Source organism: Vanellus vanellus (assembly GCF_965231255.1).
Source record: "Vanellus vanellus genome assembly, chromosome: 1".
Taxonomy (NCBI): domain Eukaryota; kingdom Metazoa; phylum Chordata; class Aves; order Charadriiformes; family Charadriidae; genus Vanellus; species Vanellus vanellus.
The window spans coordinates 163,453,253-163,468,126 of NC_138905.1; the positions used below are offsets into that span (position 1 = coordinate 163,453,253).

The 14,874-nt window shown below is 42.3% G+C and overlaps 1 protein-coding gene across 3 annotated transcripts in view; it reads right to left on the bottom strand.

Annotated features, from left to right (window-relative positions):
• The window catches only part of MBNL2 (muscleblind like splicing regulator 2), a 112,509-nt gene that overhangs the window by 29,455 nt on the left and 68,180 nt on the right, over nucleotides 1-14,874 (bottom strand). For all 3 annotated transcript variants that reach the window (XM_082480968.1, XM_082480966.1, XM_082480967.1), the window contains exons 3-5: nucleotides 6,867-7,031; nucleotides 3,584-3,784; nucleotides 2,144-2,407 (exon numbers count right to left, since the gene is read on the bottom strand). In XM_082480968.1, coding sequence (XP_082337094.1) covers nucleotides 2,144-2,407; nucleotides 3,584-3,784; nucleotides 6,867-7,031 — 630 coding nt within the window. The remainder of the gene's footprint in view (nucleotides 1-2,143; nucleotides 2,408-3,583; nucleotides 3,785-6,866; nucleotides 7,032-14,874) is intronic.

Below are 14,874 nucleotides of genomic sequence, written 5' to 3' on the forward strand. Positions count from 1 at the left end.
ACCCAAACTATTCTATGATTCTATAAGTTTTGTCTGCAGTGCTGTAACCCTATCCACAATGCTCATCTAGAAGAGCACTCTCCAGACCACAGCAATGCAGCCAGCTCCCCAGCCAGGAGGGAAAACCTCTTGGACAAAATTTCAACCTGGGAGCAACCTGCAAGTAAACCCTACAGGTAAGCATTGGTATTTACGCCTACTTTCGCTCTCTAGATCCAATTGAGTATCCTTGGTCATTCTTGGGTGACCTTGCAGGCATGTGACTTTTCTATCACTTTTTTGTTGTTATTGTCATTCCAGTGATTTTTCATTCATTCTATCTGATTGTTTCAAATATATATTAAACAAAAAAAAGTTGGACTGTAAGGAATATTTTCTGTTTGGTAGTCTAAATATGCCATTTAAATCTTTTGTACATATTTTTCTGCAAAAAGTTACCCTAAATTACAGGTCCCTGCCTTCTTCTCCTGTGACATTAGACTACTAACCATGTCAATTCTGTGTTTCCAAAGATGCTTCATCTTGCTTTGAGGCTAATGTAATTCCAATTACGGCTTATTTAAATCACAGGATATACATCCAACCATTACTGAAGCACAAAAAAATTAATCCCCTCATCTCTCTCCTTTCTTCTTTAGTATATTGCCTAGAAATATTACATTCTCTAAAGAGACAATAAATACTGCACAATAGAAGCTAACTAGAATAAAAAACCCAATCTCCTTTGCTTTAATTTCTGGATGGTATTAAATTTCTGCAACCACAGGAAAGTTTAACTGAAAATCACCCAGTTTGAAACAGAGACTGGGGATACTATAACAGAAAGAATATTAAAACTTAAGAAATGTTCTTCTGTTTGGAGGTTTACTTTCTTGCATAACTTACTCTTTGTCCCTCAAAAAGTCTGGTCTTTGCTAATTTGCTAAATACAATAGCTTGGGGTAGTTATATACTGTACTGTATTGTGGTTTTGGTAGGCTTTTTACCCAGAGAATAACTGTATTGTCTATAACTATTGTATGCACTGCCCACAAGTCCACAAACCACATCTGCTTAATTATTCGTCCACTGCCAGCAATGAGGACAATGATTCTTTGATTTGCTGCCAGCAATTTTGTCTCCCAAGTCAGATCCTGCATGCTCGATTTATTTAACTTTATCAATACCACTCTATTTATATTTATCAGCTTTCCTGGTAGCAACAGTAAGAGAGATCCAATACTGGTAAATGGATGCACTGAATTGTCTGAACAGTTTTCAGTAACTAAAATAGTTTTCAGTATCTAAAAATAGAAAGCCCTCCATCTCTTTTCTTCTGACTATAGTTACTATGCATTTTTCCCATTTTAGTTGACTACTTTTAAACTCTGCTTTTCTAATTGAAAAATCGTATCACAAAGAGATTTAAGTAACTTGCCCATGACAGTGGGAGAGGCAAAAAAAGTCTCTAGGCGTGAGATTCACCTAACCAAAGTTCAAAAAGATACAGTGAACACTTTTTAGTCAGCAGGGATAGACATGTATGTACAGAGGGCAGTTCCATCTCATTCCCAGACAGGCACTAGTGGTAGATCAGTACTGGTTTTTCTCCACTACGCATGAAGTGTGACCAAGGCGGCTAGGCTAGGCTCAGTTATCTAACTGTCTGACATGTAAGGCGGGGTGAGTTGAACCCTAATACAGGTTTCTTTTCTACTACCCATCTCTGAGGCAAAAGCTCTCTCTTTGCTTTTTCTTCCTTTTCCTCCAAATTTCCACATGTATATCTGTCACCAAAGAGCTAAAACAGCGTATGTGCCTGTTTTCCAGGGGACATCAAAGCTCATCAGTTTTGTTTCTGTTTGGAAATATTAGGGCCAAATTTAACATCTAATCAAGGCAGAGAACAGAAGTGGTATAGAATGTCATTTGCTTCACTGTCTTGGATAGAAACACAGCGTTAAAATAAGGGCATAAAGAAAAAAGTGCTTCCTCCCATCAAGCAATAGTAATAATTTTTTAAATTCTTATTTTTTTACAAAAAAAAAAAAAAAAAAGAGGCAAAAGACAAAAGAAAGTATAAGCAAACAGCATTAAATCGAAGCAAAATAGGCATCAAAGAGCTTCTGTCAAAAAAAAGGCAGCCGTATATGCCAGCACTTACCATCACAGTCGCAGCTGCCGCAGCTGCCTGGGCTGCCACCGCAGCCTGGTTGGCTTGGTGTTGCGCCGCTTTGATTTTGGCCTGCAAATGTGCAGGAGGGTGAAAATACTTGCATTTCTCCCTCATGCAACGACCTTTTATGTAATCCATACACACGGTTACGGTGTTGTCGTTTGTGTCAATCATTGTGCTGTCTGCCGGATGCGCAAAGCGGCAATCAGTCTCTCCACGCGCACAGTTTCCCCGCTGGAACTCCCTGCACACCTACGTGCAAAACAACACCCGTTGCAGGGGAAGAGCTCGGTGCAACACGGAAGGGCAGGGAAGAGCCCCGCGCCCCCAAAAGACAGACCTGTCCCCTTCCCCAGTTAGTTCAAGTTTTTCAGCGAATTCAGTGTGATAAACCCTTCATCTTCTTCTGGGAGAGGGGAATGCATCTATTTTACCCTTACGTGCTTGGCTCCTCAGGCAGCTCTGTGGTAAGGCAGCTAAATGAACTTGACATGCAACAGAAGCACTCCCAAATGCCCTTCCTTTTCCCTGTCTGGAAAACATCTGGCAAGGATACTTGTTGAAGTAACCACCCCTGCAAAACTAGCTGGGAATCCCAAAATATTCAGGCCCTTTCTGACTACACTTCATATTCTGGCAGCTCCACTGGTAGGGAAGGAGTTCCTCTCGCTGGGACCCAGGCAAGATATCCATCAGATGCACTGCATTTTTTATGGAGCCCACAAACAAAATGAAGAGCCTCCTTAAAAATAATTTTCAAAACCAGGCAGAATGAACATGCTGATTTTCCTAAGAAATGGGCTCTAGACTCTACTGCTTAGGCTTTTGGGAAAGCACATTCATTTCCGCAAGAGTCGTTTGCCCTTCTCATGCACTTGGATCACAGATTCCACTGAGCCCCACCACGCAGAGATCCATCAATGCCGGGCAGGATCTGGACATAGCTGGGGGCTTGCCCCTTCAGCCTGCTCCAGGGTTGGGAACATCCAACATCTCCGTATGTAGCTCAAGGCTGAAGGGCTACGCAATTTCCCTAATATCGATGCATAAGGCTATAAAATTCCCCTAATATCAGCGCATGAAAATCAGGACAGAATTAATACTGCAATAAAAAGGTGCTTGTTAATCATCAAGGCATACCTTTACAGGCACGTATACTTGAGGTATTTTGGAGGAGACGAACTTTACAAAAGATGAAAATTTATGTTGATGTCTGTGTATTAAATTTGAGCAAACGCACTACCTTAAAAATAACAGTGTTTAATTACCACTGGCTGCAAGTGTAGAAATCCTGCCTGGTTACAAGGCCTTTATTTGTAGCAACTAAATTTAAGCATCGTTTCTGAAACAATACAGTTTTTCCCTCCAGGATCTTTCACACAGCCTAACAGAGGATTGCATTTCTAGTCACGGCGGTGTCTACAGTACCTCCAGTTTATCAGTCCTGAGGAGTTTCTGGGTAGCAGTTGAACCGGGGACTGAAACCGGTGGACTTCCAGGAACAATGACAGGCGGTGTGGGTAGGATCTCAGTCGGGACTAAGCCAACTCCCGGTGTTACTGGCGTTAGGTAAGGAGCAAAGCTAATAGCCGTGTTCGTTCCTATTGTGGGACCCACTGGAAATGTGGGCTGTAAAATGAAAACACAGACCAAGATGAAAAAAAACAACCCCTTAATCAAGATCTTATTAGTTGTCTTTTGAGTGTTCTTTCTGGCACTGATTCATTTTCTTAATCAAAAAAAATGTCAAACAGCTGGCAAAACACACAGCAGACTCTCTTCTTTTAATCACGTAACACATTCCAGCGGCATACTAAGAACCGCACTTTGTAGCTCTATTATTGGAAAAGAGGCTGCCGATGCAAAGGAAGTCATACTTTGAACCTGGATCTCTGTGGAGGTCCAGCTTACATTGCAGGCTTATTTACACATCTAAAAGTAGAAATAACATAGACTTTATTGCTTTTTCTCAATACCTGTTTTCCTTGGGAAAACAGGCTATTTTTTCAAAGTACCAGATTTCATGGGTGAAGCATTATTAACTATATTAAAGCCATATTTCTAATAAGAGTATATATAATGAGCTCTTTGGCATGTAACTTCCATCTGTTTGCATGCTGTATTTTGCCACCTCCTGCAATTACATGTTACTTACTACGGCTCACACATCGAAAAACCTCACCTTTGCGAATGTTTGTGTGCTTAGCTGTCACCAGTGGCAAGCAGAATAAATATTATAATCTCAGCTGGACACAATATTTAGAAAGGGATTATTCAGGCTTAGCTAGAGTTCATCTTACAAAAAAAAATTTGATTGGAAGGAATGATACCGGTCTAAAAATCTGTTTCATGCCTTCCTATAGCGAGTCAGTGAAGTCATGACCAGAAGAAAGAGCACTTGTGTGTGATGCTAAAATGCAGCCCTACCAAGGCAGAATGGCGGGTTTGTTCCCACCAGCTCCACGGGGGGTGAAGGCAGAACATCACCATGGTCAGACCACGGTCAGACCTGGGAAGTGCTTTAGTTCTGCAGAGCTGACGTTTACCCCAGAGACTGAAGCTATAATTATAAATGAGGAAAAACCATGCAGAAAAACAGGACACATCTCAGAGTAGCTTTGTCAGAAATTAAATTCCCAAATAAGCTGGCAGCTAGAAATGAACCACGCAACAGCAGAACACTAAGGAAACACTTAAAAACACTTAACGAAGGAGTGTCTTTGTCATCAAGGTGGCCTGCACGGCCTCTGTTGGAGAAGGGAAGCCAGCCATGCACAGTGTGTAGAAAATACGCAAGAGAAAGCATAGGAGCTAGAAAGTTTACTTCTGTCGGGGGGGGGGGGATGTTGGTTGGGGTTTTTTGTGTCTTTGGAGCCAATTACCAAATTATAAATGACTGTTAGTACCAAGAAGATGCTCTGAGCAGCAGATTAGCCAGGATACCCAACTGTACAGAAATGGCATCTACCTGCCCTAAAGAGTTAAAAGTTAATAATGCTCCGTTTTTATCAGAGATCAAAAGATTGATATCAAACAGCTCAGTTTGTAAGTCAAGTGCTAGCTAAATTCTTTAGAGCATAATAATGTACGTTTCTATGAAACAACAGTTCAGCTATGTTGGGGACAATATGCATTATGTAAAATATAAATAACAGCTTTGTATCAGATGTAATCTTAAGAATAACTCCACATGTCGAATGACTTCTATGGAATTTTCTTTCACTTTTTATCCATTTAGTCAAGGCTGAATCATCTGGACCCGGGAATTTATGAGAGACAGAGAAATAAAACCCGGCACTTTTATCACAACAATCAGTACAGAAGGCGTTACGTCAATGAAATTGCAAAGTTCAAATGATGAAATGGGCGAGTAGAAAAAAGTATAATTTTCCTGCTTTGATTTTTCTCATAATACTTAGAAGTAAAATCTCTTATTTCATGGAAACTTTTCCTGGTGAAAGCTCAAGCAGTAAAACACAAGGAAATATCAAAACACATTATGCCAATATATCTAGATACATTTTGGTGAATGTGTACCAGAAATTCAGGGACTCCTGACACCCAATTTTTGTTCATGCCTTCCCTCCTTACAGCAGATGCTTCAAGAGTAAAAACACATTTGAAAAAGGCATGTGGGGTGAGCATCCTGTGACCAAACACAGATAGCTTCCTCCGAGATGCTTACACTTGGCTCCTGTTATAGCCCATGGAAAGACAAAGGCACTTAAAAAAACAAATCATCTAATGTGAATGCAGACATCTGAAACAAGCCAAGTGAATGGTAATTTGAAGTGCCTATTTCTTTTGATAAACTATAAATGGACCCAGGAAGCCCAGCGCAGAAGTCGATGCCAACACTCCAGATGCCTCAAGTTAGAGGAAGAAATCCCACTCCAGTGGGATGCCTTACGCCAGACATTCGGCTTGAGAAAACATCATTAGCAGCCATGTGTGAAAAGTTTAATTCTGACTACTTGCCTTATCATGATTTGGAAGTCTGGTAAAATGAAGAGCTCAACTGCAAAGGCAGACCAGAGCAACTGATCATTTTAATGTACATCCAAAGATGCTGCTCATGTGTGCAAGACTCTAGTTTTATGTCACCTTCTGGATTTGAAGTGTCCCAGGCATCATACACATTACCTTAAGATAAAATGCTGAGTTTGTAAAGTACATGCACCAGCATTTCTCTGTCTTATTCTAGGATACTTCAGATTTCAAGAGAGTAAGAAAGTGCTACCCAGAATGACGTTAACCTTTGTTCCTGGTATTTGGATTAAATACTATTAAAAGCCACTCAAACCCATAGACTCTTGAGAGGGGAACTTTGCATTCCTACTTAAATAGCTTACTAGCAAATTATTGTTATTGTACAAATTTTCACCTTCAGAAGGATTATAGGTAAAAACCTTGCAAATCTAGACAAAACCTGGCATGAACTGAACACAGGGGGAAAAAAAAAAAACACCAAAGAGAGAAAGAAAAGAAAGCAAATTATTCTCAGATAAAAAATACGTCAAATCTACAGCAACACTCCATTATATCTTCAAATGCAAATATAAATGAACGTATTTCTAGCACCTCAGCAATTCCTTAAGTCAACAAATGGGGACTATTTTTATTGATACTAGTTTAGAGAACTTTTGCAGGTCAACATAGTCTTCTAGTTCAACTTTACTTACCAATAACACCATCAGAGAAATATACTTACCACTGGCTGTAGCGGTGTCCCTGGAAACATGAACTGCATTTGCTGGGCAAGCATTGCTGCTGCAGTTTTTTGTTGGATTAAGTTGTTCCTGCCATTGATTTCCAGTTGAGTTTTTAAGTGTGTTGGTGGATGAAGGTACTTGCAGTTCTCCCTTGTACAACGACCCTGGAAAAAGAAGTCACGCTAATTGGTCTACTGCTTTTGATGATAGCTTAATGCCTTTGAGCAAAATATTACACCATAAACTAAGCAAGAACCAGTGAAATACAGGGTGTTTCCTGGGAACTATGGAGCAGGCTGGGAGGAGCTGATGGCCTTGAGCTCTGCCTCAGCCCACTGCCTCTGATTGATCATTAAGGCTATTAACCACAGAAAAATAAAAGAGAGAAAGACTTTGAAACAGTATTTTCATTGTTAAGTACAGATCACTGCTATACAGTTACTACGCCGAGTATTACCCAGACTGCCTGAACTGCCTCTCACAGTATCTTGGCTAGAATTATGTTATGGGAACACCAGATAATGTTTTTACAAACGACATTACATTATGAACAACAGATATAAGTCTTCTTTAAGAGAGATGCAGCTTTTAAGCATATTATATTAAAAAATAATTGCGTGTTCATGGTGGTAAGGACCAAAAGTGGCCACTCTCTGCTTGCATTCTGTCATACATTCACCCTTATTCCAGTTCACTGCCTTCTGGCCTCCTGTTTTTATTACATCAGCACAACTTTGAACTATTTCCATTCAAGTATAAAAGAACAGAAGTCAAGCTTGTACTTTCACAGCCTAAATTTAGAAGCAGTGGATGGAGCTAAATCTGAAGGTACACAGCAAAAGGAGAGCTCCCAATCAACTTGAAAGCAGGAATTTTTAGACAGTTATGAGACAACAAGAAACAATAAAAACATGGGTGAGCAGTCACCTCTGAGATGGCCTGTGTTGCAGGAGATGGACACGGAGCACACCTCTACAAGCAGTGCATGCTGACCAAAAGGTAGGTAGAGCAGCATAAGACATGCTGATATGTTCTCCCCCAAAAGGGAAATCCTGGGTGCACCAGCAGGTTGTGCAGCTGCAGGGCAGGACGTGCTGAGGTCAGAAGCTCCTCCATGACACAGCTCACAGTCACAAAATTTTAAGAGCTGTGACCAGAGGACCCAGAGCATTAGTCGAACTGCATATGACACACCCAACTTGTAGAAGGTAAGTTTCCAAACGGAGATGTTTTTAAAAAGTACTTGTTAAACTTTCCATTCACTGATATAAGGGCTTTACAATTTGCAGCCAAGCAGGAATACCCTCCCATAGCCAGGAAAACATTAAGGTTCTTATGCAAGAACATCACACAGTACACACATACACTGACTCTGTGTATGCATACATGCGCACACACACACACTCTGCTACAAAACCTTCAATATCATAGAATCATAGAATGGTTTAGGTTGGAAAGGACCTTGAAGATCATCGAGTTCCAACCCCCTTTCATAGGCAGGGACACCTCTCACTAGACCAGGGTGTTCAAAGCCCCATCCAGCCTGGCCTCGAACACCTCCAGGGATGGGGCCTCAACAACCTCTCTGGGCAACCTGTCCCAGTGCCTTACCACCCTCAAAGTGAAAAACTAATGTTCAATCTGAACCTGCCCTCTTCCAGTTTAAAGCCATTCCCCCTCGTCCTATCGCTACATGCCCTTTTAAAAAGTCCTTCCCCAGCTCTCCTGGAGGCCCCCTTTAGGTACTGGAAGGCCGCAATAAGATCTCCCTGGAGCCTTCCCTTCTCCAGGCTGAACAGCCCCAACTCTTTCAGCCTCTCCTCATACAAGAGGTGCTCTAGCCCTTGGATCATCCTCGTGGCTCTCCTCTGGACACGCTCCAGCAAGCCATGTCCTTCTTCTGCTGGGGACTCCAGAGCTGGAGGCAGTACTCCAGGTGGGGTCTCACGAGAGTGGAGCAGAGGGGCAGAATCACCTCCCTTGACCTGCTGGCCACACTTCTTTTGATGCAGCCCAGGATACAGTTGGCCTTCTGGGCTGCGATCGCACACGGCTGGCTCATGTTGAGCTTCTCGTCAATCAGCGCCCCCAGGTCCTTCTCCTCAGGGCTGCTCTCCAGCCATTCCCTGCCTAGCCTGTATTCGTGCTTGCGATTGCCCCCACCCAGATCTAAGACCTTGCACTTGGCCTTGTTGAACTGCATGAGGTTGGCTTGGGCCCACCTCTCCAGCCTGTCCTGGTCCCTCCCCTCCAGCGTGTCTACCTCGCCAAACACCTTGGTATCATCGGCAAACTTGCTGACAAATTGCACTTGACCCCACTGTCCATGTTGCCGACAAAGATGTTGAACAGTACAGGCCCCAGTACCGACCCCTGAGGAACACCACTCATCACTGCCCTCCACTTGAACATCGAGCCGTTGACCGCAACTCTGAGTGCGACCGTCCAGCCAGTTCTTTATCCACCGAGTGGTCCATTTGTTGAATCCATGTCTCTGCTTTGAATGTCCCTGAACAACAGTGTTAATGTTATACTTGTTACTCAAGACACCGAAACACTGCTGATTCTGCGTCTAATATGCTATAAGGATGTAATAACTGCCTACACAGGAGTGAGTTAAACATGTCCAGAAAGGTTCTCCTGCACCAAGGCCAATGGGAATGCAAACAGCTATTTCCACGCTATTAAACTTTTGAGATCAGCCCTTTCCTGAACTGCACCTGGCCACGGTTTGGGAGTATGCTAAATGGGAGAGGCCAGAACAGTTCAGGAAAGCTGAAAACTTAAGAAAAAAAAACCTGGTCTCAACACTCAGGAACACTTCTGGGTGCTGTTTTAACCTGTTAGTATAGATGCAGCCATTTTCAGGACATCGTGCCTTCCTTCTGGCTTCTGTTGTGCAAGTCACTAATGCTGTCTGGTTTAATGAAGTACACAAAAGGAACAGCTGTTCCAGCTGTTGTCTGCTGGCATTAGCAGAACCAGAAATAGTTAAGATTTCATGGACACAGAAGAAGGCTGGCTCTTCCATTCGGGGAGAACAAGGCCACAGTGGCTTTTGAAGTACCTCAAGCCTGAAGAGTGTCTTCAGCCAACCCTCCACTCCTACCTCTGAAAGCACACGGCTACTATATACCATCATTTTAAGCTCTGCAAAGCAACCCACAGTGCACAAAAGACTGGTTATTTCAGAAAACTTTCCAAAATAATTCAACCGTACAAAAATGTACTGTCCTCTCTAAACTTATTCATGTCTGTGCCTCATTTACTAGTTTTTTTGAGCTCCCGGTTAGCAATGAACATACTATAAAAGAGCTGTGTGGCCCGTCACACTGCTATAGAAAGCGCTGTAAACAGATCAAGCCTTGTTGAAATTAAATGACCCAAAAGAAACCACAGTGGAATGAGCACTGAAAATAGTGACCAGATTAATCCAGCCCTAGCTACCGAAATTAAATAAATTCTGAGGCCAGCTTTCACTTTTTCGACCTACAATGGTTTGGGGAAAATGCCTATAAGCAACTTTTCATTCCTTTTTTAACAAATGTTCCATGTCCCTGTGAACTCCTGATGAGATTAGTTTCAGAGAGAAACCGGACTGATTCGAAACTACCGATCATTGCAAGAAGAAAAATTCAAACTTGTAGTGTCATCTCAGTCAAATGGGACCTGGGATATTTTTTTTTTACTAAAAAGTCAGATATCAAGTCCAACTGAGATGACAGCACATATCAACCAAACAGCAGTTCAACACATTGGTTGGGTCAACATCTACATTAAGAGTCTACTTTGGATTCTTGCAAAAACTGCTATGCTAGCAGGCCACCTCATAACAAATACACAGACAAAACGGAGTGCTTTAACTTTAGGATGCATCAGTATCAAGCCTCTGGAGTGAGGCTTGGTTCATCTTAAAAACCACAGCAGTTCAGGAGCTGCTCGACAGACATTCAGTCCTCCCAGCGCGTGGCGGCACAAACTCCGTCAGCAGGATGAGGCAGGCAGCAGGGAAAATAATTGTTTCAAACAACTTTTAACCTGCTCCCACATATGAGTCAGAGTCCTGAAACTGAGGGCGCAGACAGATTGCTCTGAAACTTGCTCCCTAGAAACTCCTGCCACCCGTGAAGTGAAGGTTATCAACAAGCACATCATAAGCTCTTCTGCACTTCCCACGCGAGTTCACCCCCCACCCCCCCCCCCAAAAAAAAATCACTTTCAATGAGCTGTTTCCTTATCTGCAATGGATAGTAAAGATGAACAGTCATCATATTAAATTCCCAGCACTCTGTTACTCCCCTCATCCCGCAAGGACAGTACCTACCTCTGACCTTTCATTTCTCTGCCTTTGTCCTCTACAACTAGCCTAGCCTAATGGGTAGGGCCACATCTCAGGCGGGTAATGGAAAGTTTTAGCAGAAAAACTACTTTTCTACTGCTAATTATCCAGACCGAGAACATGCTGTGGCTCGCATCAAGGGTGTGCCACAGGCTTCGTTCCAGTAAAGAAGCAGGAAAAGGAAAGGGTGCACCAAGGAGCTGGGAACTCTGAGGACTGCAGTGCCTATTCCCCAGGCACAGCAAAGAGAGGCTCTGCTTCTGCAGGGGCAATGGTCGTGGGAACTGCTACCTGAACAGCTTAATATCAAAACCACATCTCTTAATAAGCTATGTCACACCATTGACTTTTTTTTAAAAAAAAAATCAATAGATTTCCCAATTAAGAGGAATAGGTAGTTTGCCTAAAATCAGTGGCACAAGAGACTGAAGTGTATTAAAAAACTTGGTTTGTGCTAAGAATTATAATTTAAAAATAAGCAAAAGCAGGCAAGTGCAGAAGTAACACCCCATAACTTTGCATATTAAAATACTAAGAACTCATTTCCTGTCTACAAGTTGTACCGCCGCATCTCTGTCTTGAATATTTTATAAATTCACAGCTTTCTTCAGTATTTTACTATTGCTGTAATAGTAACAACAATAATAATAATTCATCCAGGCCCATGCTGGGAATTGCTTATGCATAATAATGAGTTAGTTTTTACTTACTAAAATTGCCTTTATCGTTCATAAAAATAAGATGCTTGAAGTTAAAAAAAGGGGGGAGGCAAAACAATGTTTCTTTTACCTCTTAAGCCAAGAATCAACTAATGCACCCACAACCATTTCGTTCAGGTACTGAATTCTGCTTTTAAGATGGGGGTCAACACATATTCTTAGTATTCTTATCATAAAAGTCCCACTAGTAAATGTAACAGCCCAAATCTATACAGTCGATCCACAGCTACTGTAAGAAACTTTTGTGCAGCACAATGTGGTGGGGTTTTTTTTAGCAAAAGGAGAGGCTAATTCAGGTTGGAAGGGATCTCGAGAGGTCCCCAGTCCAACCTGCTCAGAGCAGAGTCAGCTCTCTGAGCAATCTGATCTACTGCTTGACTGTCCTCACAATGAAGATGATTGTCCTTATATTCAGGCTGAACCTGTCTAGTTTTGGCTTACACCAGCTGCCTCACATCCTCCCACCATGCACAACTGTGAGGTGCTGGGCTGCAGCTTTGGACAACGTCCTTGTCCTTGAAGGTTGATCTTAGAGGAGGAGCAGCACCATGCAACGTGGTCTTCTGTTAGCATGCCTGTCTCAGGTTTGAACCCTGAGGGATACACGTTAGGTTTTCTAAACCATACAAACTAAATTAAGACTCCCTCTATGCTTTATCTCATTTTTTGGAAAGGCAGCAGCCATGGCTACCTGCCATCCTATCAAAGCAGCCATGTTATCTCTCATCTAACCAATCAAATAATTTATATTTTCCTTAAATAGCTGAAATGGGGAAAGTCCAGCTTGAAGCTGAGCATACACATCCAACGTTAATTGAGGCAATTTGCTGATACTATTAGTGGGAAATAACGGAGCCTGCCTTCTCAACCTCACAGGATAGGCTAATCTGACCTGGGCCACCCCATCACCTTTAAAAGACACGTTATCTGATGAGGAGCAGAAACAGGGAGGCCTGCTTCCTTGCAGACATCTGCCCCTTGTTCCTAACCCCTCTTCCCAGGGTATTTCCAGCTCCCCCCACCCACCCCTGTTCTCTCTAAACTCCCAGCTTCCTCCTGTACCCACCTCTCTCCTTCCTCCTCCCCCAGAAGACCCTCCCACCTCTCCTAACTATAGACCAGGAAACAACTCACATGATAAATATAACTTGCTCAAGCTGTGCATGTCCTGAAGGGCCAGCCAAAATGTGCACGTGGCCAGCAGACCACGCTCGGGAGCGGCTCAGTGCGTGCTCTAGCCTTTTCCTTAACGGGGTAGTTGTTTGGATCCCTCTCTTCTACCCAGACACTGATTTTTGCATAACCAGTAAGAATTTTGCAATCTGTCTTTCAGATGTCTGCTTGTAGCAACATCGCTTGAAATTGGCCAGGGTGATCAAAAGTTATTAGGGTACGAGGATGATGCTGGCAAAAAGATGGATAGTGCAATTATGCAAAAGCTGTTTCCTTATGAAAACAAGCTAAAACCTAACAAATGCAGATGAAATTGTATGATGTCCCAGGATAAAATATGCAGTCTTACGGGGGGGGGGGGGGGGGGGGGGAAGTATATGACTTCCAAGACGTGAATGGCTTTAGAAGGCATCTGAGCAACTGGTTCTACAAGGGCAAAAAGATTTTCTGGTTTCCAGCTAGATGCTCTGAGATCCAAACATTTCCTGGAGTGAGAAAAGACGCACCAAAAAAATATATATATTTTTTAAAAAAGTAATAATCACCTGATGCCACAGCCACCTCTGCTACTGGGGAAAAAAAAAAACAAACGCATTTTTCTGTACCGTGCAGCTTCAGCAAACTTGCACATGCTTGTAAAGATCAGATCACATTTTAATAAACTTGCCACTGTGGGCATGCTGGTTAGCCAGACATCACCTGCTTAATACTGGTATTAGATAGCTGAAGATATTACATACTGTTCAAACCTTGGCAGAGCAAGAGCTCGCACAGGCCACTGTCTGGGGCAGTGGCAGCACACAGCAAGAACAGCCACAGAGACAGTAGTGTCAGCAGCTGCGGAGGCACCTAAGCCATAAATACGCTTCTGGAAGAGTTTCTGACAAGAGCAGAAATTGTTCCTTCTCCTTTGGGATACCTCCTCGGCAGCCCCTCAGCAAATTCTGGCTGGGAATGCGTGTGGCCTCACCCAATCAATTTAACAATTTCACCATTACATAAATCAGGAACTTCTCAATTCCAATAATCCCAGGCTCCCTGGGGCTAAAAATAGAGCAGGATATTTTGAGATACTTAAGCTTCTGCTCCTGTCTGTAGACAGCTACATTGACTCTACCACCCCAAAACATCCAGTTCAAGTGTTATTTTTCAAATGCAGAAATAACAAAAAGCAAAACCAAAAAGATCGAAAGAAAACGCCGTGTATTCATATGCAGAGAGGGATGATTCCTCTTGTTCTACAGGACTTCCATTTACGCATTTCCCTATATATTTTAGTACATGAGAGCTCAAACACCAACAGCACTTTCAACACTCAAGTAAAACCACTAGACTTCAGTTTGGCCTGAGTTAAAAAGTATTTTCCATCTAGCATCATAATGCAGGAATGTAATTTTCCTGTGCAGGTCTATCTGCTTCCTAACTTCTCTCAGAAAGTAAAAAAAAAAAACAAAAAAAAAACCCCCACACCTCCATTAAAGTATCCCCTTTTCACTTGCTGTGAATATGTACCATCTTACACAATCTCTAGGACTACACATGCCTGTAGAGTTAAGCATATGTGCAGGGACTTTAGGGATTTAGTTAAGCCTTAAGAATAACTAGTCATAGATTTTTTTTAAATGTAACTTCTCATTTTATTTTTTCCTTAAGGTATACAAAAAAGCTTCAGACGTTTTTTGAATTTTGCATAATCTAACATCTCAGATGTGTTGACTTGCAAATATGCATGCTTATGAAAACACTCTTCCCTTAGCCTAAGTAAAATCATATCTA